This window comes from Anticarsia gemmatalis, chromosome 12, assembly GCF_050436995.1.
Source record: "Anticarsia gemmatalis isolate Benzon Research Colony breed Stoneville strain chromosome 12, ilAntGemm2 primary, whole genome shotgun sequence".
Lineage (NCBI taxonomy): Eukaryota > Metazoa > Arthropoda > Insecta > Lepidoptera > Erebidae > Anticarsia > Anticarsia gemmatalis.
Window position 1 is genome coordinate 2,529,079 of NC_134756.1, and position 24,551 is coordinate 2,553,629.

The 24,551-nt window shown below is 35.1% G+C and overlaps 2 protein-coding genes across 4 annotated transcripts in view; both read left to right on the forward strand.

The window, feature by feature from the left end:
• The window catches only part of LOC142976904 (uncharacterized), a 42,339-nt gene extending 21,032 nt beyond the window's left edge, over nucleotides 1-21,307 (forward strand). Inside the window, exons 3-22 of one of the 2 annotated variants that reach the window (XM_076120486.1) lie at nucleotides 483-643; nucleotides 1,064-1,214; nucleotides 1,657-1,827; nucleotides 2,328-2,385; nucleotides 2,784-3,007; nucleotides 3,524-3,626; nucleotides 4,251-4,378; nucleotides 4,790-4,804; nucleotides 14,026-14,295; nucleotides 14,743-14,898; nucleotides 15,255-15,377; nucleotides 15,791-16,066; nucleotides 16,457-16,677; nucleotides 17,056-17,239; nucleotides 17,740-17,935; nucleotides 18,369-18,953; nucleotides 19,333-19,514; nucleotides 19,960-20,152; nucleotides 20,579-20,692; nucleotides 21,111-21,307. In XM_076120486.1, coding sequence (XP_075976601.1) covers nucleotides 483-643; nucleotides 1,064-1,214; nucleotides 1,657-1,827; nucleotides 2,328-2,385; nucleotides 2,784-3,007; nucleotides 3,524-3,626; nucleotides 4,251-4,378; nucleotides 4,790-4,804; nucleotides 14,026-14,295; nucleotides 14,743-14,898; nucleotides 15,255-15,377; nucleotides 15,791-16,066; nucleotides 16,457-16,677; nucleotides 17,056-17,239; nucleotides 17,740-17,935; nucleotides 18,369-18,953; nucleotides 19,333-19,514; nucleotides 19,960-20,152; nucleotides 20,579-20,692; nucleotides 21,111-21,181 — 3,582 coding nt within the window. In that variant the 3' untranslated portion in view covers nucleotides 21,182-21,307. The remainder of the gene's footprint in view (nucleotides 1-482; nucleotides 644-1,063; nucleotides 1,215-1,656; nucleotides 1,828-2,327; nucleotides 2,386-2,783; nucleotides 3,008-3,523; nucleotides 3,627-4,250; nucleotides 4,379-4,789; nucleotides 4,805-14,025; nucleotides 14,296-14,742; nucleotides 14,899-15,254; nucleotides 15,378-15,790; nucleotides 16,067-16,456; nucleotides 16,678-17,055; nucleotides 17,240-17,739; nucleotides 17,936-18,368; nucleotides 18,954-19,332; nucleotides 19,515-19,959; nucleotides 20,153-20,578; nucleotides 20,693-21,110) is intronic. The other variant, XM_076120487.1, reaches the window with a different exon arrangement.
• A 743-nt stretch (nucleotides 21,308-22,050) lies between these two features.
• Gr36a (Gustatory receptor 36a) lies at nucleotides 22,051-24,518 on the forward strand. 2 transcript variants are annotated; one of them, XM_076120823.1, is made up of 4 exons: nucleotides 22,060-22,267; nucleotides 22,770-22,919; nucleotides 23,361-23,529; nucleotides 23,943-24,506. In XM_076120823.1, exons 1-4 carry the CDS (start codon nucleotides 22,166-22,168, stop codon nucleotides 24,083-24,085), a joined length of 564 nt encoding a protein of 187 aa, XP_075976938.1. In that variant the 5' UTR covers nucleotides 22,060-22,165; the 3' UTR covers nucleotides 24,086-24,506. The 2 variants fall into 2 exon arrangements, with proteins under 2 accessions (XP_075976939.1, XP_075976938.1); XM_076120824.1 differs by lacking the exon at nucleotides 22,770-22,919 and having other exon boundaries at nucleotides 22,051-22,267; nucleotides 23,943-24,518.
• Nucleotides 24,519-24,551: the final 33 nt, after the last annotated feature.

Below are 24,551 nucleotides of genomic sequence, written 5' to 3' on the forward strand. Positions count from 1 at the left end.
TAACCAATTGTATGTTTTTATTTAACCTACATTAACATTTTATCCACAAGTAAAGAGTTTTTTCAGAATGTTTGTTAAGTTTTGGACTCCCGGTTTCTAAGGCACATCTAGTGCCTTAGAAAACGGGCATTAGACCATCCTAGATTTTTTTTAATAGTACGAATAATTAAAACTCGGAAGCGGCGAAAGCCGAGTGGTCTAAGCAGCCGCCGCACACGCAAGTATATATGTTTCTTTTTTCTTTTTAAAAAGAGAACTCCTGCACTAAGAATGGCTCTTGTGTCACGGGGACTTTTTATAAACATATAAACAACGGACACAAAGCACATCAGACCCGAAACAATTACTGTGAATCACACAAATAATTGTCCCGTGTGGGAATCGAACCCACGACCTCCCGACGCAATGGTAGCGGCGTGGTGACCAAAACCATATACTTGGCAATACTTGTTTTTTAAAATTGTTGTTTTTTTTTATTCCAGTGTCTAGTATCCATCCTGTCATGCCACGAGTGGGACATAAAGACGACGGAAGGTATCGGCAACCGTAAGGACGGGTACCATCCGATACAGACCACGCTGGCCGCGTTCAATGGCACGCAGTGCGGGTACTGTACCCCTGGGTGGGTTATGAGCATGTACAGGTGAATATAATTTGTCAGCTAGTTAATTTACTGCTTAAAGCTGTGCGATTACTGTCTCAAAAGAACAAGAAGTCAAATGCGCAAAAGTCGAAGAGAAAGTACTACTGTAATACAAATGTTTTACAAAATTAATATGATTTTAAAAATTGATTCTGTTTATATATCACGTCATTGTTTTTTCTTATTAATTATTTATTATAAAGTGTGGTCATCACATGTATTGTAATAAAATTGTAGGTAGACTATGTAGGTCTTTTATAAGGGAAATATTATGATAAAAAATCTATAATAAGAAAAATAAGTTTTACAGCATTTTTAAATAACAACATACTGAATATTATTAGAATCTGAATATTTGTTGTTAAATACACTTTAGAAAACAATTTCTTAAATATTAATGTTCCATAATTATGTCCACAGCCTTCTACAATCAAACAGTAAGTTAACAACGAAGCAAGTAGAGAATTCATTTGCCGGCAACATTTGTCGATGTACAGGCTACAGACCAATATTAGACACCTTCAAGACTTTTGCGAGAGACCTAGAACCGGAATTACAGGATAAAATACAGGTAAACGAACTACTACACTCGGGACCATTAAAATCGTGCGAACTAAATCATGTCGCCACTTACACGTATGATCCCTATGGTTTTTTCGCGTATGACGTCCTTCGCACGCTTGTAAAGGCCCGTGTATTGGTGGTATTTACAAAAGGCTTTTTAAATTGTAGAAGGAAGTGCTTCTTCTGAGTACAAAACGAATTTCGATCTTAAGGTATTGGTGATTGCTGTGGCGTGTGTTAGTCTCTAGGTTAGTCCTCCAGACCAAAAAAAAAATTATACGTGAAGTATATTTCGTTCAAAGCTCACCTCTTAATTATTATCCAGTAAACGTATGCAAATAATATGTTTATAAGTATCATTTGGACCAAAAATACTCAATACAGATGATATTTTCACTAAAACACCTCTTTTAAACGTACATTGATACCTTAACAATGCAAATTTCCAGGATCTCGAAGACTTGCACCTAACGCCGTGTGTTAAGAAATGCGAGCGCAAGTGCAGCATCACTGAAGACGACTGGTGTTTGATAGAAGACACGTCGGGATCTTTGATGCAAGTCCGTACGATGGACAACTGCAAGTGGTACAAGGCTTATACTATACAGGATGTATTTAAGGTATGACAAGGAAAAGTACCCTATTTATACCTGACTAAAATGTTGTGCTTTCGTATCGAAAGAAAACGATCGAGTGCTTCCTCTGAAAACTCTGCGTCGGGAGGTCGTGGGTTCGATTCTCACACAGAACAATTATTTGTGCGATCCACAAATAGTTGTTTCGGGTCTGGTTGTACTTTGTGTCCGTTGTTTATATGTTTGTAAAAGTCCCCGCGACACAAGAGCAGTTCTTAGTGCGGGAGTTGTCTTTTAAATTTCAATATCATTTGTATGTATGTAAGTATTTTCGGCTCCCCTAGCGTATTACGCAAGAATTATTTTTGCTTTTTCAAATGCTACACGACAGTATCGAATCTGGCAAATCGCTCTACGATAGTCTTGAACTATACATGGTACAGAAAAGCACGGGACCACTCCACATGGTACAGAGAAACAATTGATAATTTTCTATATTGAGATTGTAGGTATGTACCTACATAAACGAAATTTTTCAATTTCAGGTACTTACACGAGAAGGTACGAAAAGCTACAGACTAGTAGCTGGCAATACGGGGAAAGGTTTGTATTATAACACTCAATATACTAACATTTATTTATGTTATCCACAAATAAACTACCTGGGTCAAATACGGCCAACCGAAAAATATGGCCACATACCTTTGTTAATTCCAAACCTCATGCATGTTTCACTTTAACCGGCAATATTTCGTGTAGCAAATATTGCATATGGCCCTATTTTTCGGCTGGACATATTTGACCCAAGTTCCTTAGTATTTTCGGGTCCTGTTGTATTTTATATCCGTTCATTGTTTATTTATGCAAAGTAAGCGCGACGCAAGTGCAATTCTATGTTTATGAGTCATCTTCTAAAAATAATGCATCAGAATCATTTACCCACTTTGATAATTTCAGCTATTTCACACTATATACCTACCTACATTCCTTATATTTTCCAGGAGTATACCCAATAAAATCAGACGCCCGTGTCCTTATAGACATCTCATCAATAGAGACCCTCAAGCTAACAATCAGTGATGAGAACCTCATCCTCGGAGCAGGCATGAGCCTCACTGACGTCATGAACACCTTCAAACAATGGAGCAAGAGTAACTCGGACTTCAATTACTTGGACACTTTGTATGATCATCTGGATTTAGTCGCACATATTCCTGTGAGAAATGTAAGTATGTAGATGTTGGCTGCATCGAGAACTTTTAGTACTAATTGCATTATGACAGAACATTTGCTAGGCATGTAACTTACCTAAAACATGTAAGTGGTAGTTTTGTGGTACTGAACCGGATCTTTTCCGTGCTTAAAAACGTACCTAAGCTTCCCTATGAAACTAGCTTACCGGTTAACGCTTATGGATGCATAAATGATCCTGGTAACGCTACAATTTTAGTGTAATTGAAGTTTAGTGTTTCATAGTTAAGAAGACCAATTCTTTAGTTTAAGCTATATCACTCACCTTTTATCGTCGAAAATAATATCAAATCTTTCATAGCACAAAATGTCGTAGACCAATAATAATTGCTTACTGCTTAACAATGTAGGCAATACACTTTCTCATTTAAAAACTCAACAACCGAACAAATATACATCTACTATTCCAATTTTTATACTCACAATAGATTCCATCAAGCATACAAAAATAATTGCACCATGTAATATCGTTTATTTATTTATTTTGTAGATCGGTACAATTGGCGGCAACTTAGCTCTAAAGAACCTTCACCACGACTTTCCCTCGGACGTGTTCTTGTTGCTTGAGACGGTCGGCGCTACCGTCACTGTAGGTAAGTGTTGTCATTGGAAAGTTGTCTTGTTATTATGTATGTATGATGTAAATTGTGTTACAATTGAAAACAGCATTCATGCAATTCTATGGCGCCCATAACCAGTGTTGCGCTCACCAGTCGGTAAACGATTTGTGGGTTAAGCAAACCTTGGCGCAAGCATTCGATAGACGGGCGATCGCATAGTGGTATTCTAACTTAGCATCTCCGTGCTTTTAGTGCATTTAGTGGGCACGTAAAAATCAGCCTCGGTTATTGTCAATTAATATAACAGTCGTTAAGCCACGTCAAAAGGCTTTGGGCGGCTTAAACAACTTTGACACCAGGTTAACTACTAACCAACCATACGATAAGGAGAAGAAGACGCAATTCTTGCATGTAAATAGTAGCCTATATATATAACTTAAAAAACGTATAATTTTATGCGGCATCATAAATAACTTACTCCTGTGATTAGAACCATTGCATAGACAGCTTTTCTACTCGGTGATCTAGATATTTTTAACTCAAATAAGATATAATGTTGTCTGATAACCAAATAAACTATTGGGAGCCAATTTATTGAAACCGTGCAGATTATATCTGATTTATCACCTTAGTTAGATGTATTTATTTATTTTCCAGTGAACAACAATTTAACTAAGACTGAAGTTAAATTACACGACTTCCTCAATGCAGACATCACAGACAAATTGATAACAGAAATAAAACTCCCGCCTCTATCTCCTAACAATCTCATTAGAACTTATAAGGTAAGAAAACACACTGTTAAAACGCGATCTCTACATAAGACACAGTCATGACGAAGTATGTTTTATGTTTTCAATAACTAAGCATATACTTTTAATAAAATAAATCACATGTTATGATTTTTTTGCTACCTTTAGATTAAAAATATAATATGTAAGTAATTCTTTGGTAGTGAAAAAAACGAATAACTAATATTCAAAACAGCTCTACAATAAAAAACTAAACTTAACGATCATTAATTTTGTGCCCTCCACAAAAAAACTGCCATAATTGCAAAGTAAACTTAAAGGTCATATATTTTTTCCTCTCCCCAAAAGTATAAACTATCACAATTGCAAACAATTTCAAAATAGACCTTTACGACTTCAACCGATCCTACGCTCAAACTTAAATTTAAATCAAATATTCTTCAGATAATGCCACGGGCTCAAAACTGTTATATCCGAAATTAGTTAATAAGTTTTGCTGTGCAAGCAATACATAATTATTATAAAAGCATCACCGCCACGCGGCCAGTAGTCAGTTGTTGTTAGCAGTTAGCATCACTCAGTAATTCCATTAACATCTCCCGGGTGCAACAGTTTGAGTTCGTGTAGTAGTGTAATTTTGGGTCTCTTAATAAATATATTTCGGGTTTTAATAAATAGTTTTTTTTTAAAAACTCGCTAAGGACTTCGCGCAAAACATTTGGTGTCAGAAGTGGGATGCTGTTGGCTTTCTGGACCCGTGTTCAGACCACAGCATTCGGACAGTTCTTAGTGAGTGTGTACTAGCAGCGCAAGGTCGACGGTAAGCCTCAGCTCTTGCAGCGTGAGCCCGCATCACGTCAGATCGACGATAAGTCTCCGCCCCACGCAGCGTGAGCCCGCATCAGACACGCAAGTACACCCCTTAGCCGACTGTCAGCCTCCGCTTTGTAGCGTGAGCCAGCGCTAGCCCGTCAACCAAATTCTAGTCTTGACCTTGACTAGACTGCAGCCGACCTTCAGCCTCCGCTAGTAAGCGTGAGCCGGCGCCGCAGCAATCGAGACCTTGAACCTTGACCTGAATTACCTACGTCTTCAATCTGAAATTTTTATACTCAAATTCTACTGAGCCTATAAAACCCTCTGGGTGTAGAGCAGCTCCGTGTTGTCAACGTCTTCAGCTGTTGCCAGTTCCCATGATGCAGCTAACTCACCTGATCCTCTTCGCCTTCATCTGGAACACGAAATCATCATCAACGTAAGTCTTAACTTTCTGTGTTGTGTGTGCAGTGAAATTTTGTGATAAAAGTATTCGAAATAATTTGTGCATCGTTCTGCAAACCTGAAAAGAAAATCTTATTATAAAACTTTATTTTAAATTAGCCGTGTAACAACAAATAATCTGTATATCTAAATCTTATAATCTAATTATTATATTAGAAATCAATTTATATCTACTAAATCTCAAGGTTATCTAAACATATACCTATTAATTATTATTGTTGATTATCAATGACGGATTCCGAACTTTCAGTAAAATCTGAAAAGGAAAATAAAAATCCTACAAAAATGTCCAATGCTATAACTCTTAATTTCCTTACCAAATTTATTAAACCATATGATGGTAAAAGGGAAACGCTCCCCGCTTTTCTTACAAACTGTGACAATGCCATTTCACTTGCCTCCGTTGAACAACAAACTATCTTATGTAAATTTATTATTTCCCAATTGGAAGGTAAGGCACAAGTAGCATGTTCTTTAAAAACTTTTAGTAAGTGGTCAGAACTCAAGGATTTCTTAAAACAGAACTTTAGTGAGAAGAAACATTCATCACATCTTTTGTCCGACTTACAAAATTGCAAACAAAACTTGCCGTCGGAGACAGTCACGCAATTTTCCTTGAGAATAGAATCATGTCTTACGCGGTTGTTAGCAGATGTGCATTTCTCATGTGATAAAAAAGACGAATTAGTCGGTAGAGTCGCCGGTATTGAAGATTTAGCACTCAATACCTTCCTTATGGGTCTAAATCCGAGTTTTTCGCATATAGTTCGATGTCGTAACCCTAAAACGCTAAACGAGGCGGTCACACATGCTATTGAAGAAGAAAAATTATTTAACGCTACCAAACTCTCTTCTAAATCACCGAAGACATGTTCGACGTGTAACAAACAAGGTCACTTGTCTTCAGAATGCTATCGAAATAAGAACAAAAATGTAAAATCTTATAATACAAATTTTTCTAATTCAAATCTTTCAAATCAAAATCGTTTTCCCATGCAAATTCAATCGTCACAAATTCCTAATAATTTCCCACGTAAAAGTTGCGCATATTGCAAAAGACCCGGTCATTTGATAACCGAGTGTCGCAAGCGGCAGTACAATAATCAACACCGTAATAATACTCATGCACAGAGTAGTGATGTACATAGAGGCAACGCAAATGTAAATTTTTGCCATACGAATGATACGGCCATGAACCATTCAAGCGTTAATGAAACATTAATTTCCGAACCTTTAAACTAAATCGGATTCCGAATGCGTGTCGATCGGAATCCATAGGATTCAAAAATGACACAATTATCTCTAAATCTTATTTACCTCAGTTACCAAACGAACAACTGAGTTATACTAAATCTTATACTAACTCTTATGATAATTCTAAATCTTATACAAAATCTTATAATAATCCTAAATCTTATACTAAATCGTATGATAATCCTAAATCTTATACTAAATCGTATGATAATCCTAAATCTTATACTAAATCGTATGATAATCCTAAATCTTATACTAAATCGTATGATAATCCTAAATCTTATACTAAATCATATGATAATCCTAAATCTTATACTAAATCGTATGATAATCCTAAATCTTATACAAAATCATATGATAATCCTAAATCTTATACTAAATCGTATGATAATCCTAAATCTTATACAAAATCATATGATAATCCTAAATCTTATACTAAATCGTATGATAATCCTAAATCTTATACAAAATCATATGATAATCCTAAATCTTATACTAAATCGTATGATAATCCTCAATCTTATACAAAATCGTATGATAATCCTAAATCTTATACTAAATCGTATGATAATTCTAAATCTTATACAAAATCATATGATAATCCTAAATCTTATACTAAATCGTATGATAATCCTCAATCTTATACTAAATCGTATGATAATCCTAAATCTTATACTAAATCTTATAATGATACTAAATCTTATACTACATCTTATGATTATCTTAAATCCTATACTAAATCTTACGATAATTCTAAATCTTATGATAATACTAAATCTTATGATAAATCTAAATCTTATAATAACTCTCTTAAGTACTACACAAACGACTTACCTTGTAAGGAAAATGATGATAATTCAGCAGGCAAACTTACCTCTTTTCCGTCGGATGATTTGTCCCAGTCCTTAAAATGTCCTAAATCTCATCAAAATAATATACCAGTTTACGAAACGAGTTCGTTTAATAAAAAGGTAACACTTCCGCATGTTTTCTTATTAACTAAGCATACTAACCGGTCACTCGTTCTACTAATCGACACCGGATCTAGCGTTTCTTTAGTAAAAGAAGAAAGTCTTTATCAAAAACCTAATCTATCTCCAGAAATAGTGAGACTTAAAGGAATCAATGATAGCGGTACATATTGCCAAACATTAGGTACTTTTCAAATGCAATTCTATTTATCTTCAGACGTGTTTTCTTATAAGTTTCATGTTGTTAATAATGTTCATCTTGAATATGATGGCATAATCGGTACTGATTGTCTAGGTTATCTTAAAGCTGTCATAGATTATGATAAGCAATGTTTAATAATGCAAAATCATACTTTACCTTTACGTTTCAAACTGCCAATTTATAAAATCCCTGCTCGTTCCGAAGCTGTAATCGAATGTGGAGTGTCAAACAGTGCAGATGAGTTACCTCTTCTTAAAGAAGCCTTAGTTCTTGATCATAAAATATCTGAAGGAGTATATGTCGCGAATTGTGTTGTCACCTTAAAGCCAAATCGTAGAGTAAATGTTTCAATTCTAAATACAACTGAATCTGAAATTGAAGTTAATAATTATTCCGTTAATCTCACACCTGTGGATAATAGCCTCACAGAGTGTCTGCCAATTTCAAATATCGAAACTGTAAATAAAACTTCTCTTTCTCTTACTGATAGACAAAATCTAGTTCTAAATCAAATACGAACCTCTCACTTAAATCCTGAAGAAAAAGCAGCTTTGTTAGACTGTTGTTCTCAATTCACAGATATTTTCCATCTCGAAGGTGAACCCCTCACCTATACAAGCACTATCGATCATTCTATAAATACGGGAAATGCCGCTCCAATTCACGTAAAATCTTACCGCTTCCCGGAATGCCACAAGGAAGAAGTGGACAATCAAATAACTAAAATGCTGAAACAAAATATCATACGCCCCTCTCAATCACCATGGAGTGCCCCTGTATGGGTGGTCCCAAAGAAGGCAGATGCCTCAGGTAAACGTAAATGGCGTATCGTCATAGATTATCGTCGTCTTAACGATGTCACGGTGTCCGAAATTTATCCTATACCTCTGATAACAGATATTCTTGACCAATTAGGACATTCTAAATATTTTACAACCTTAGACCTTGTAAGTGGATTTCACCAAATTTTATTAAATCCTGCTGACGCAGCAAAAACAGGATTCACAATTGTTGGCACAAACGAAACATCTGGTCACTATGAGTTCAACAGAATGCCTTTTGGGCTTAAAAATGCCCCTAGCACCTTTCAGCGTCTTATGAATACAGTACTATCTGGTCTTCAAGGATTACACTGTTACGTCTACTTAGATGACTGTATTTTGTACTCTCCAGATCTTCCTAGTCACCTCGATAAGCTAAAATTAGTCCTTGAAAGATTTCGGCAACATAATTTAAAACTACAACCAGACAAGTGCGAGTTCTTACGCCGAGAAGTGACTTATCTCGGTCACGTAATCACTGATAAAGGTGTCTCACCTAACCCCGACAAAATAAAAGCCATCGAAGGTCTTCCATCTCCCAAAAACGCCAAGGATATAAAATCATTTCTAGGCTTAGTCGGATACTACCGCAGATTTATCGAAAACTTTTCAAAGATTACTAAACCTCTTACTTCTCTTTTAAAGAAGGACGTTAATTTCCATTGGACGCAAGAACAAGAACTTGCTTTCCAAACGTTAAAAAATAAACTAATCTCAGCACCTTTGTTACAATATCCTGATTATTCAAAGCCATTCATTCTTACCACTGACGCATCTAATTATGCCATTGGAGCCATTCTTTCCCAAGGTGAAATCGGCAAGGATAAACCGATAGCCTATGCGTCAAGGACCTTGAACAAAGCAGAAGGAAACTATTCCACAACGGAAAAAGAACTTTTAGCTATTCTTTTCGGTGTGAAAACGTTCCGCCCCTATTTATATGGCTACCAATTCAAAATCGTTACGGATCACAGACCTTTAGTTTGGTTGTTCAATGTCAAAGATCCAGGTAGTCGTCTTATACGATGGCGACTCAAACTAGAGGAATATAATTACGAAATCGTCTATAAACAAGGTAGACTAAATTCTAATGTCGATACTTTATCTAGATATCCCGTAAACGCCTTAACTTCTAACTCAAATTTAAATAAATCAACTTATGAACAATACTTCAAAAAGCAATTTTTAAAAACCGCATCAAACAACGATACTGTCATAGAAGAGCATAGTCAATCCCTTCATTTAGCCAAACAAAAATGTATAGCATGCCCGATGTCTCTGGACCTTGATTACTCTATGCCACATTGTGAGCAGTTGTTATCACTTGTAGAAAATGCTGACGAGTTACGCGCTCGTGAACGTGAACTTGAAACCGTTCACACTGTAGATTCTAATAATAGAACGCTTTATTTTCTTTATACTAAAATACATCATTACGACGAAACAAGTTATAAAATAATATATAAATTACTTATGGAATTACGGAACAAAATTATTTCTAACGAAAATTATGAAAAAGAATTAGCTATATCCGATTTTTCAGAGCCTTTTACAAAATTAGTGTATGTTAAAATTTATAATATGATATCGTATATTTTCCATGGCACTCAAATTAAAGTGCATATCTATAAAAATAAAATCATATATCCTACTCCCGCTGAGGTCCCGAATATTTTAAAAGAAAATCATGGTACCACTATTGCTGGTCACCCAGGCGTAAAAAGGATGTACAATAGGATAAAAGCATCCTATTACTGGAAATCTATGCGTTCAGATATTGAACGATTTGTAAAAGATTGTAGGCTATGTCAAATAAACAAACCTATGCGCTCTTCAAACAAAGCACCAATGGTCATTACCTCCTCCAGTACCAAACCGTTTGAGAGATTAGCTCTCGACATTGTCGGTACTCTGCCCGAAGCTGGCCTTCAAAAATTCAGGTATATACTAACGCTTCAGGACGATTTGACCAAGTTTTCTTCCGCTTATCCTATGATAACATGTTCGACTGACGAAGTAGCACGAAATCTAATTCATTTCTTTTCTCTATTCGGTTTTCCAAAAATGATTCTTACTGATCAAGGTACCTGTTTTACCTCCGATCTCTTCAAACAATTAACAGAAATTCTTAAAATTAAAAATCTATTTTCAACTCCGTATCACCCTCAAACTAATGGCGCTCTAGAAAGGAGCCACGCCACTCTCAAGGAGTATCTAAAGTCGTTCGTAAACGAAAATCACGACGACTGGCATTGCTATTTAGCGACTGCCATCTTGTCCTATAATACAACGCCTCATTGTACAACAGAATATACTCCCTTTGAGTTATTATTTGGCCACAAACCTTCCATACCCAGTAGTTTATATGAATCAAATGATAGCACTACCTATCACGACTATATTCGCGCCTTACAATACAGGATGCGTTTTGCTCGCGAAAGGGCCTTAGAAAATATAACTAAAAGTAAAGAAGCATCAAAGAAATATTATGATACAAATTCCTCATCTAAAACTTACAAAGTCGGCGATATGGTCTATTTAAAACATCATCATAGGTTAAGGAAAGCCTTATCTCCAATTTGGAAAGGTCCCTATAAAATAGTAAAAATTCATGGTAAAAACAATGTTTCTTTAAGCATAAATAGAAAACATGTCAAATATCATGTTAACGAAATTAAACCAGCGTGATTTGCCATTGTTACAGATTGGTTTTGGCTGACCCCATCGAATATATCTCTCATAGTCCGGGTATATACTTTGACCCGTCATCAATTGCATATTTTTACAACGACTTCTGGAATGTGATTACTCACGTCGAAGTCGCCCCTATCAAACCTTATTTAGATAAAATCCAAAAATCTATTTTAAGTGTATCTGCTTTCTGTGAAAAAGCAAAGAATTTAGCTATAATTTCGTTAGATTGTAAAAATGCGATTGACCCTTTAGAAATATTAATTAATGCTAATTTTCTTAAGTATAACTCTTTATCTCACCTTATCTCCGAAAGATTCAATGATCGTTCTAAAAGGTCACTCGAATTAGGTGGCGAAATATTAAAGTTCTTTTTCGGTACTCTAGACGCAGATGACGCTAGAAAATACGATGAAGCTATTACATCTTGTCAAGAAAATGAAAATCAAATATTTTCCCTCATGAAGGACAACATACACGTCGTTCAGTCCACCATCAATAACTTTAATATTTCCATACACAAATTAAATGAAAATGAAATTAAATTAGATAAGCAAATACAAAAACTTAATTACATATTTACTGAAAATCATAAAACAAATACTAATTTAATGAATATTGAGAAAATTAATTCCCTATTTAATGTCTTAGAAGGATCATTATTGTCAATCTCTAATATTCTTGATACAATTTTAAATTCTATTTTATTTGCAAAGGCAAATATTTTACACCCCTATGTCCTATCTCCTACAAAATTATATAACGAACTTTCAAATAGTAAACAATTTAAATCGAATGTTGAATTTCCTGTTACCTTATCTTTACAAAATATACATAATATTATAGATCTGTCACAATTAATTGCGTATTATTATAATAATAAGATTATGTTTGTAATCCAAATTCCTCTGATTAACCCTATGAGGTTCAATGTGTACAAAAACCTACCGTTACCTACTCCTCAAGAAGGTAATAACTTTTTAACATATGTATTGATTCACCCATCTAAACTCTATATAGCAATAACTGATGATAGATTAAACTACGCAATGTTAGATGATATAACTAGTTGTAAGAGTGTCAATACAAATTATATGATATGTCCTTTACCTTCTATTCTGTCAACGATCAATAATCCTTCCTGTGAGTCAAAACTGTTAACGGAAGTAACCTTGTCACTTCCTGATATTTGTCACAATAAGCTTATTTATGGTAACATTAATATTTGGCAAAAACTAAATAATGGAAAATACATATTTGTCCAATCCAAACCTAATAAGTTAACATTAAAATGTAATCATAATATTAAAGATTATTCTCTGCAAGGCACTGGCCTGTTATCTTTGGAAAATGATTGTATTGCGTATTTCCAAACCTTGCAATTCTATCCATCACATACTTATAAAAGAATTTTACCGAGTCAATTGTCAATCAATTATGACATAACAGAAGATGATTGTTGCAAATTTAATATACTAAATGACAGTTTACACGAAATTTCTCCTATTTCATTGACAAACATAGATTTAGAATCATTTAAATTAGCTTCGCATAAATTAGACAGTTTAGAAAACCAGATAAATAATGTAAAGAATCAATCTCACATTATTAAATATGGTCATTACTATTCAACATTAACTTATGTAATAGTTGGTATAATTGTCATTTACTCACTATATAAATTATATAAAAAATGTTTTGCTAAATGCATTAACCCATCCTGTTGTATACAGATATATAACCATTGTTATAATGATAGTAAAAGTAGTAATGAAACTTCAATAAATCACTCTATGGAATTAACTAATGTATCCGAAAACTCTGAAGGATTTGACAGAAGGTCAATTCAAAGCTTACCTGAAATTGAAATAAATAAAATGAATAAGAATGTAAAATTTAGACCTTTTGAAAAATCTAATCGCAACCTAAGCATTTATTAGGTAACTACTTATAATTACTATCTCTAATCTATATTCTAGAAGTAAAATTTACTTTTCTATTTTGTTTCATGATTTATCTTAAGTTTCATTATATAAAGTGATCTTTTATATATATCACTATGATTTTAATATAAAACTAATGTTTTCTATTTCTTAGTAATAACTTTAATGTTTATATGATTGTAAAACTCAAGCTCTTGCACGCTGTTTAGTTTTTAAAACTTCGCGTTCTTCTTATTTAAGATGAAGCTCCGTTTTCAAGGGGGGACGTGTTATATCCGAAATTAGTTAATAAGTTTTGCTGTGCAAGCAATACATAATTATTATAAAAGCATCACCGCCACGCGGCCAGTAGTCAGTTGTTGTTAGCAGTTAGCATCACTCAGTAATTCCATTAACATCTCCCGGGTGCAACAGTTTGAGTTCGTGTAGTAGTGTAATTTTGGGTCTCTTAATAAATATATTTCGGGTTTTAATAAATAGTTTTTTTTTAAAAACTCGCTAAGGACTTCGCGCAAAACAAAACGCACACGCAATAATGAACGCGGGCTTCTTATTCAAAATGGACTCGAGCAACACCATCAAAACAGCTACCTTAGTCTTCGGGAACATCAACCCTGGGTTCGTGAGAGCAACAGAGACGGAGAAACTCCTCGCTGGAAACAAACTGGAGAACAAAGTGTTGCAGAAGGCAATGAAGAAGTTGAATGATGAACTGGTCTGTGTGTATGTCCCGCCTGAACCATCCGCGGAATGCAGGAAGAGTATTGCTTTAGGATTGTTTTATAAGGTAAAAAGTATTTAGGGTCTTTGAAATATATTTCCTGTTGAATTGACTGGTTTACCAAATCAGACCAGAGTCATGATTTTTCAACAGCGTTATAAGATGAAATACTAATTAGCGATTAGACGTTATTTATTGACACAAAGACAGATACAAAGATATCATTGTAATAAATTGAATTTCTAATAGCAATTATTAAACTAATAAATAGAATAAACCCCGAAACTGTGGTGAACTATTACATATATACATAGAAAGTCGACAGTTATAATCATTTGCTATCACTTCATCTATCATATTATAGATTATCCTACTCTTATCCATAGCCCGTAAAACTGGCTCATCTGCCAGTTTATATCTGGCGGCCATGTTAACTTTTTACCGCTAAAATTCAGACTCACCGAGACCAAAGTGTGTGTCACTTAATATTAATATTCACTCTTAATTTTCCAGGCAGTTCTATCACTAACTCCAAACGTGAATCCTCGATACAAGTCTGGAGGCTGCATCCTCTTCCGCGGCGTATCCCGCGCCTCACAAATGTACGAGACAGACAAGACACTATGGCCACTGAATAAACCCGTACCGAAGATTGAGGGGCTTGCGCAGGTATTTATGTATTTGAAAAGCAAAATGAAGAAAACTTGCTAAATAGGTATAAAAGTACCTAAGGTTAAACAAATGATCTGCGTTTCTATCAAAATAATTATCTCTCATAAACATATCTCGCGGTTTTACAACACGCATTTATTTTACATTTATCTGTCCTATTTCACGTAATTAGCAGTTTATATGAATATGTAAACTAAGTCTTTCTGTGTGAATAAAACGATCAGATTGCAGCAGAACAATCTTTTTCCTAAGTATGTGGTCTAGTTACTTACAGAACATAAAAATAAAAAACCACTAGGTACCAGAGATCCTTGAGAGTGCAAGAGTCTCAAACCATGTTTTATTTATTCCAGTGTGCAGGGGAAGCCTCATACACGTGTGACGTGTACTCAGGTCCTCGGGAAGTGCATGTGGCGTTTGTACTGTCTGAAGTGTGCCGAGGTGTGCTAGAAGGATTCGATACTACTGAGGCTATGGTAAGTTCAGTTTACACCTATGTAATTGTATATGTATGTATAGATAACTATATAAACGTGATAAAGTGAGGATTACTTCTATAAAAACCAAGTTTTAACAGGTGATGAGCACAGATGGAAATGTCTTTCCGATCATTTTGAATAAAAAAATACATTAATTGACCCACTATTAGGCAAAGATTCCTCCCAATATGATGGGGGGCTAAGATATCAGCCAACTATCTCGGCCAAACGCGGGTAAGGAACTTAGCACGCCTTAAAGGACAGTTTTAAGAACTCTCGCGTATGCAAAGTTTCTTCATGAGTTTTGAGTTTCCACCTATGAAACAAATAATGACCATAATTTTTTCCTTTTCTTAAATTGATACAGATTTACTACAGCAATATGTAAATTTTTGTCATTTTATTTCCAGAAAATCCCAGGAGTAATCGACTTCCTATCAGCCAAAGACATTCCCGGGAAGAACACGTTCACTCCCACCAACGTGCCCTGGATGGGCGAAGACGAGGAGATCTTCGTAACTTCCTCCATTCTTCACTACGGTCAGCCTCTAGGGGTGATAGTGGCTAATAGCAGGAGACTGGCTTTAGAAGCTGCTAAGCTGGTTAGAGTGAAATATAAGAAGCTGGATGTAAAGCCGGTTTTGTGTGTTAGAGATGCTTTGGCTGCTCCTGATAAGGATAAACGCGTAAGTAATATTAAATTATTTTGTACTGCGTTATGACCAAGCTCTTGGAAAATAATTAGAACTAAAAAAATACTTACAATACGCTTTTATTTTATTTAGAATCCAAATTTTTGTCGTGTATGTTGTCTGACACCTATACTAGCTAGCGTATAATATATTTTTTTTTGGTAAATACTAAGATGAAAGATGTACTACCATACAGTTTTATTTTGTATTTTTCCTTGGTATACTTACGATGCGGTAGCAATAATTTAACAAAATGAAAATATAAGTCCAGCTCGGGAATCGAATCTAAGATTTCACGAATTGTAGTCACGTACACGATCAACTAGGCCACAGAGACAAACAGTCATCCGCAATATCCTTAATCCTTTAAAATACTTTCCACAGCTACGCCAAGATGCAAAAGTAGACCCAACCTCGAAAGGCACAGACATCAAGTACACATTCTCGGGAACATTCTCGGTGCCGTCTCAGTACCACTACACGATGGAGACGCAGAGCTGTAACGTGCAGATCAAAGACTCGACTGTCGTGGTCAGGTCTTCTACGCAGTGGATGGACCTGGTCAATGTTGCTGTGGCAAGGGCTCTGGGTATTGAGGAGAACAAGTACGTGTACTGATTTTAATAACTTCTTAGGAAAAATTAGAAGTGCAAAAAATACACCCTCATTTTACCGTTAATATACAGGGTGTCCCAAACGAGAACCTGAACTAGGCCTAGTTGTGTTGGCTAATTGCCACCCTGTGATGAGTTTACGACTACTGTGGTTACAAATGATCTCTTATCTAGTTCTTTTTTTGTGTGGAATATTCTTAAATAACGCTCCAACTAATTCCAATTCATTGTTTGCTCACAACTTCATTGGAATTTCAGAAAATATCCCTTTTATGGCGAACCATGTCTGGAATTATTTTTCATTAAAATGAATGATTGAATTCATTGGACACTACAATTACACTAAAATATAAACCTGATTTATTACAGAGTATTAGTAAAAGTCCCCCGCATAGGCGGTGGTTACGGCGGTAAGGCGTCCCGTTCCTCTCAGATCGCGTGCGCGTGCGCGCTCGTGGCACACAAACTGAACCGCGCCGCCACGCTTGTGATGCCAATAGTCGACAATATGGCCGCCGTGGGCAAGAGACATCAGTGCGAGTTTGATTATGAGGTATGGCAGTTTTACTACCGGTAGTTCTTCTTTTAGTTGTATTGAGTGTTTTTGTCTCCTTTTCGTTTAAGTGTGTAACTAAGCCAAATAAGTGTTCAGGTGTAAAAGGCACTAGGAGAATATATTCAAAAGTAGGAACGCAGTTAACTTTAAAATATGTTCTTAAAAGTATAGATAGGATTTTACAGATATAAAACTAGCTTTTACATCGGTTTTTACCGGGTACTAAATAATAATAATGAACACAAATATCAACAATTGTTTCGCATCTACACATCGTTGATTCTACTTTGACTTACATTTCATAATGTGTCACTTTCCACTAGCACCTAACTCCCCAGTTGGAGATCAAAGTAAAACATAAATCACAACTTTTATGCTTAAGCATTCAAAACCATTTGACGTAGTAAATATCATTATAATATTATATTATCATAGCCAACCGAAAAAAAACCGAACAACTTTTGTACCAAAAATACGTCAAATACATTTATTTCCAGTGTGCAGTAAACAACGACGGCGTAATACAATACCTAACAACAACATACTACTCAGACTGCGGCTGTTCATACAACGACTCTCCCGTAGAGGACATAGCATCAGCCATCAGTAACTTGTACGTGAGCGACACTTACAGCATCACTGGGTACAGTGTACTCACGGATAAGGCCTGTAATACCTGGTGTAGGGCTCCGGGTAAGTTGGACATATATTTACGACTATATTTAGCTTTACCTCCTTTGGTAGTTCTATTTTTACCACACAATCCACGTTCCTCAGTGAATAAAACAAAATCGTTGATATATTATTAGTTGTTATTAATTTTTCGTTAAAAGTTGTTCATTTAAACTCGTTCAATCTCATTAAGAGTTTTCTATCCCATCTTCACCTTGGTAGCATTTCTTCTTGTTTTTATTTTATTTGGCAAAAACGTAAATAAGTGTAGGTACCTCTAATGTACCTTTTTTTCTTGTTACTTGATACATATGTACATGTAAAGACCTCTATCTTAACAAACAAAGTAAAAGCAATTTGAAGAATCCTTATCCATCAATTCTTTCTCGATTAAAGAACGCTTGATGATCGATCTGCAATTCCAAATCACAATATTCTTATTTACTTCTTTCAGCGACAACAGAAGGCATAGCTTTCACAGAACACATAATGGAAAGAATCTCACACATAACAAAAAAAGACCACATAGACGTACGCATCGCCAACCTCCAACCAAAACAAGACGTACTGAAAGACATGATCAGCTCCTTTCAAAAAGACATCGACTTTCAAGAGAGAAACGCCGCCATTTCGAAGTACAACCAAGAAAACGCTTGGAAGAAAAAGGGCTTAAGGCTCTCTATAATGTCTTATCCTATAGGCTATTCTTGGAATTTTCCAGTTACAATATCCGTGTACCATGCTGATGGGACGATAGCTATATCTCATGGTGGTATAGAAATGGGGCAAGGGATTAATACTAAAGTGGCTCAAGTTTGTGCCTACACCTTGAAAGTGCCTTTAGAAAAGGTGGTGTTTAGAGCAAGTGATAGCTTTGTTTCTCCAAATGCTATGGCTTCTAATGGCAGTATTACTAGTGATTCGGTTGCTTTTGCTACTGTTAAGGCTTGTGAGAAGCTGTTGAAGAGATTGGCTCCAACCAAGGCGGCGTTAAACGAACCGACTTGGGAGGAGGTTGTGAAGAAGGCTTATGAAAATGGTAAGTGTTTTAGTGTAAAGTTCTATTCTATTGAATGAGTGCTCGGTGATTGGTTTCTTAATTTTTTTTAACTCTCCTATTACTTTCCCACTGCTGAGTATGGATCATATTTTTCCGAGGATCGGGTAGTATTCTTCTCCCAAAATTGTTTATTGTTCTTACAACCAGGCCTTTTCAAAAAATATACAAGTATTACACTTTATAAATTGTATTGTAAAACTACATCACAACATTTCTCAAAGGTTCTTTAAAAGTACATAATATTAAGTAAATGGGTATTTACAATCCAATTCTGAACCCATTCCTCTCGGGTGACCATTCCATCGTTTCATGTACTGGAACACAAAGATATTTTCATAATATTTTTTATTTCTACTAGGTATAAATCTCCAATCATCATACATGTTATCACCGAACGACAACTTAGTAGGCTACGACGTGTACGGCATGTGTGCTGCTGAAGTGGAACTTGATGTACTGACAGGGAACCATATTATAAGAAGACTGGATATACTTGAGGATACTGGAGTCAGTATGAGCCCTGAGATTGACTTAGGACAGGTAGGATCTTGGTTAAAATATACATACTCTTTCAATTACCTTGGATTTGACAACAGTAGCTTGATTCTCCACTAGTATTGACTACCGGATTGTCATCGAAAAATTTTGTATGACCATCTAATCAGCGCATCTGACGGGTGTCGTATGAACTATTTTGGCAGTACATTCTAAATGTCAAACTTTCGATACTCGACAGTACCGACTGTACAGAATCGAGCTACAGGTCTATCTAATATTGGAAATCGATTCTGTATATTCTGTAATAGACGGAAAATAGTACTTGAACGAAATTAAGGAAAACTAATGGATGGATGAGTGATGCTTTAACTATTTTATAATTCCATTTTGAAACATAAAACCTAAAGTTACTAGAAAACATCATAATATAGTTAATATGAAAGCTTCAGAATCACTATTTAAATAATTTTCAATACTTGCATTTTAGATCGAAGGTGCTATGGTAATGGGTATAGGTCTTTGGACATCAGAACACATACAGTACGACAAGAAAACTGGGCGACTGCTCACTGATCGCACGTGGACATATAAGCCACCCGGTGCTAAGGACATTCCTGAAGACTTCAGGGTCAAGTTCAGACCTAATGCTTTTAATCCTGCTGGAGTGTTGAGGTCTAAAGGTGAGGTTATCTCACGTACTTTACTTATCTAATATATCTAGTTTGAGACAATATATTAAAATAATATGTCAGAATCCAAGTGCCTTCTCAGATTAGATAGCCGTGATACAAGCCCTATTTGTCCTTCGTTTGCCTTTGTCTACTTAGGCAGCGGTAAAACCAAAGCTAACTAGGTACTTTTCCACAAAATTCATGGATGCCTTCTTTGGCTATAGGGTGAAGTTTTTTTTTAAATACTTAGTCACACGATCTCACGAAGAAAATAAACTCTTAACAAAGGTCTTTTATATATAGGTTGAAGGTTTTAAGAAGTTAGTGAAGCTTTTGGAGAGACTTAAAATAACGCTCTCGAAATAAATTATGTAGACAAAAAGAATACTAAAGGTCAAAGACAAGTCTGATTAAAAAAGTGTTGTTATTTTCTAGCTACTGGAGAACCAGCGTTGGTTTTAGCGGTAGTAGTCACACACGCGCTTCACGACGCCATATTGGAAGCACGCAAGGAGTACGGCTACGATGACAAAGATTGGGTGTGCGTAGGTAAGGAAATGAAACAAAGTTATTTATAGATTTTGGTTGCAATATTAGGCAAATTTAAATTATCATCATAATTACACATTTTATAAGGTATTATAGATATTTTTAAATGTTGTTTCCTGCTTTTTTTGAGATCAATAATGATTTATGACCACATTTAATTGAATTTATGGATGTGAATGAGCGTAAGAGAAACTTGTAAGGACCGAACCGAGTGGGATTCTGACTATGGGAATAAAGGTGTGATTCTATGTATCTACATGTACTTAATTGAATTCTTCAATCGTTATTTTTACCTAAAAATGGTGGCTTTAATAATCTGTAGGTATAGTCTTTAATCATGTAGCGCTATATTTTACACCAAGCTTTAAAACAATATCAAGTCCAATGCTTGATTGATATTTTTTTTTGTTTGTTGCAGATTCACCATACAGTATAGAAAATATGTTGAAGGCCGTATCACCGAAGATTGACAGATATTTACTAACGTGACTACACTGTCTTCTTGATATTAAATCATTGTACACTTGAAAGTATTATAAACTCTGTCCACTAGAATCATAATATGTAGGAAAGACAGTGAGGTATCTATTTTCTTAATAAAAAGTGCCAAAATTATACTTGAATTTTATTTATTTTAACGTTAATGTACGCTCCCTACTTCGTCCGTCCTTTTATCTGTGTAATCTAAATTTGATTGATATCCGTTGAGCAGTTCTTATGTGATAGACAAACAAGGACTAGGCATTTTGCGTTTTAACTGGTGGTACTTTATTTCTTCTCCTTACTATTTGTATTGCGCTGCTACAAAGCAGAATAAACACCATAAGATGGTCGGTCCATTTTGTATAGGAACCCAAAATTCCAACACAAGACCACAAGATGCGCGGCAGCCGAATGCACTACCGATACATATCTATATACAGTCTTCTTCTTCTTGTCGTATGGTTAGTGGTCAACCCAGTGTGAAAGTTGTTCAAGCCGCCCGAAGGCCTTTGACGTGGCTTAACGACTGTTATCTTAATTGACAACCGACCGAGGACCGGGACCGACTTTTTACGTGCCCTCCGAAGCACGAAGACCACTATGTTCAAATACCACTATGCGGTCACCCATCTACAGAATAACCGCGCCAACGGTTGATTCTCCCACAGATCATTGTCAGACCGGTGAGCGCAACTGGCTATGGGCGCCTCAATATACAGTATCAGTACTCTATATACAGTAAATACACATCTGTTAGTAAACAAATGGCAATGAAACACTTCTTTAAATTCAATTGCTCTACAAACCCAAAACATCATTTCCCGTTGACCTGATCATACGCGTACAACGTCATAACGCGTAACATAAACACTCAAATTATCTCATTATTCAATTTTAAACGAACTGAATCGCACGCAACAGTTATAATACCAAAATAGAACTATTTTTGTATAAACGTTTATTGTTTAAAATTAAGAAGAAGTTTTCAAAATGGCTGTAGAAGCACTTCCTGTGGAAACACCTATGTTTCAAAAATGTTGTTACTGTGTGCCCTTACGATATGGTCTTATTGTGTGGGCGATTGTAAAATTGGTAAGATTTTCATATTAGTTACCCATGGTACTCTAATGAGATTTAATTGCATTTGAGTTTAATTAATCTCATTTTCCTATCTAAACAACTTAAGCATTGTTTAAACTTTATTTTCATTTCATATTTTGAAAACTTTTTATTTAAACTGCAAGAGAAAGCTACAAGTTTGTATTCATAAATAAAATTAATAATTTCTGTTAATAATCCAAATAGCCTCATCCTGCCAAATTGATAATATTAAAACGCGCCTAATTTTAACATGACGACGTTACGTACCTAGTAGTTAAACCGCTGCACTTGTAGATTGTGGGTTCGATTTCCATACTGAACATGCCTTTGTGTAATTTACAAAGTTGATTTAAGTTTTCATTAAATTAAAAGTCGTTACTAAAATCCCCGTAACAAAAAATATCATTTCCATATAGGTGTCGCCTTCTTTTAATAAAGAAAAAATATGTTATAGTTTCCTAATGTTAATTAAAACATGTATTTTTATTCATAGTTGATAGATGCATTAATGATATATGCGCAAAGTGATGTGATATACGTACGGTCAGATGAATATGCGTTCATAATAATCGTATACACCATCGCTTTCATGGCCAGCTTTGATTTTATTATGAACATCGTTTTCATTATTGGATGTTGTTGGGTAAGTTACTTATCAAATTGTCCGCAGGATACGACATAAAAATAAATTAGTATATGGAAAAAAGACTACATAAAATTATACCTTTATTATGTCCTAGCCTAATATTACCTACATCGGACATACTATCAAAGTTTAAAAAATACATTATTCTTCATTAGACCTGTGAAAATTTATAGAAATCATTTAGATCTAATTTCTTCTCGATATTTTCCTTTCCGATTGACAGTTTGTCACAAATTATAGCTAAAACCACTTTGACTACATCAGCTATCAAATCGAAGTAACGTAGAATTCAAGTTATTATTTGACACTTTACATACTCAAGTAGATAAAATCCTAAATCCTCAATCTAGGATTTTATCTGATATATGTATAAGAATCTATGTAAAGTTTCTACGTCATTGATTTAGTTTTTGTTCTAAAACACCTTTATTTTTTCAGCAAAAACAATCAATAATAAAAGCCTACTACGCCCACACAATATTTTTACTGATGCTCGTCGGTGGCTTCTACGTGTACAGTGTAATTGATGTCATCATCAGGGTGTCTGGTTATAAAAATTTATACATCTCCGTCGCGCTGATATCTATTATTTTTCTCGTTATATTATGTAAGTATTTTTGTTAATTATAAACATTTTATAACATTTTCAGTCCTATTAGAAACGGGGTTAATTTTAGGCTATGACATAGCCAATTTCATAACCAGACTATACGAGTTTTCCCGAAAACAAGATCTATTTCACCCTCAGTCAGTTAAATTTCTTAATCGGAACTGGGTGCATTTTCTCAGAATAGCTAAAATTTAATACTTAGCTAATTATTCTTACTTCTTACTCTTTTTACTATGTATGTAAAATAAAGAGCAACAACAAAATTTCCATAAAGGGTAAAGGCAAGTGGTGGGACTGACACAAAAAAAACTTTAAGGGGAAAAAAGTCGCGACACTTCAACAGTCTAGTACTAATAAGTATCTATAAAAACTGAACACTTATGTATTGACCATGTATATTGTCTTTTCAGTTTTCCATTACCACTTGCTACTATTGGTAAGAAGTCAAATTGTCAAATTAGAAAACAACTTTGAGAACAGAACAAACGACGCGCTTGAACCTGACTGTACCCTGAAGATGGAAGACGTTGAACGACAGAGAAGGACGGAATGATTGTATTTACCATGTGTTAGACAAAGACAACAATAAAGATCTTTTTATAAGTCAGCTTTATAGCATTTAATGCGACCTATCATAGCGAAAATAGCTTTATGTAACTTTTGTACATTATATTTAGTATATTATGTAATCATATTTTGTTTTCTTATCCTTTGAAGAGGCAATAACGAACAGGTTATACTCGACAGCTGTAGTAGCGGGTTTGAATCCCACTCGTTGCACAACAAAGACAAACATACACACAAGCATGACCAAAAAAAAAACTAGTGCCACTGATTATTGCCGCAAATATTTTTTTAACGCAAGAATCGTACCAACGACCCTCACACTTTAGTACCAGCATTATGAAAACCATAACAACTAAACCACGGAAGTCAGCCTTAGTCCTTTACCTGACATACTACCAGTACCTACCTAACACTTTATAATACACAACATTATAATAATATAGTCCTCACTG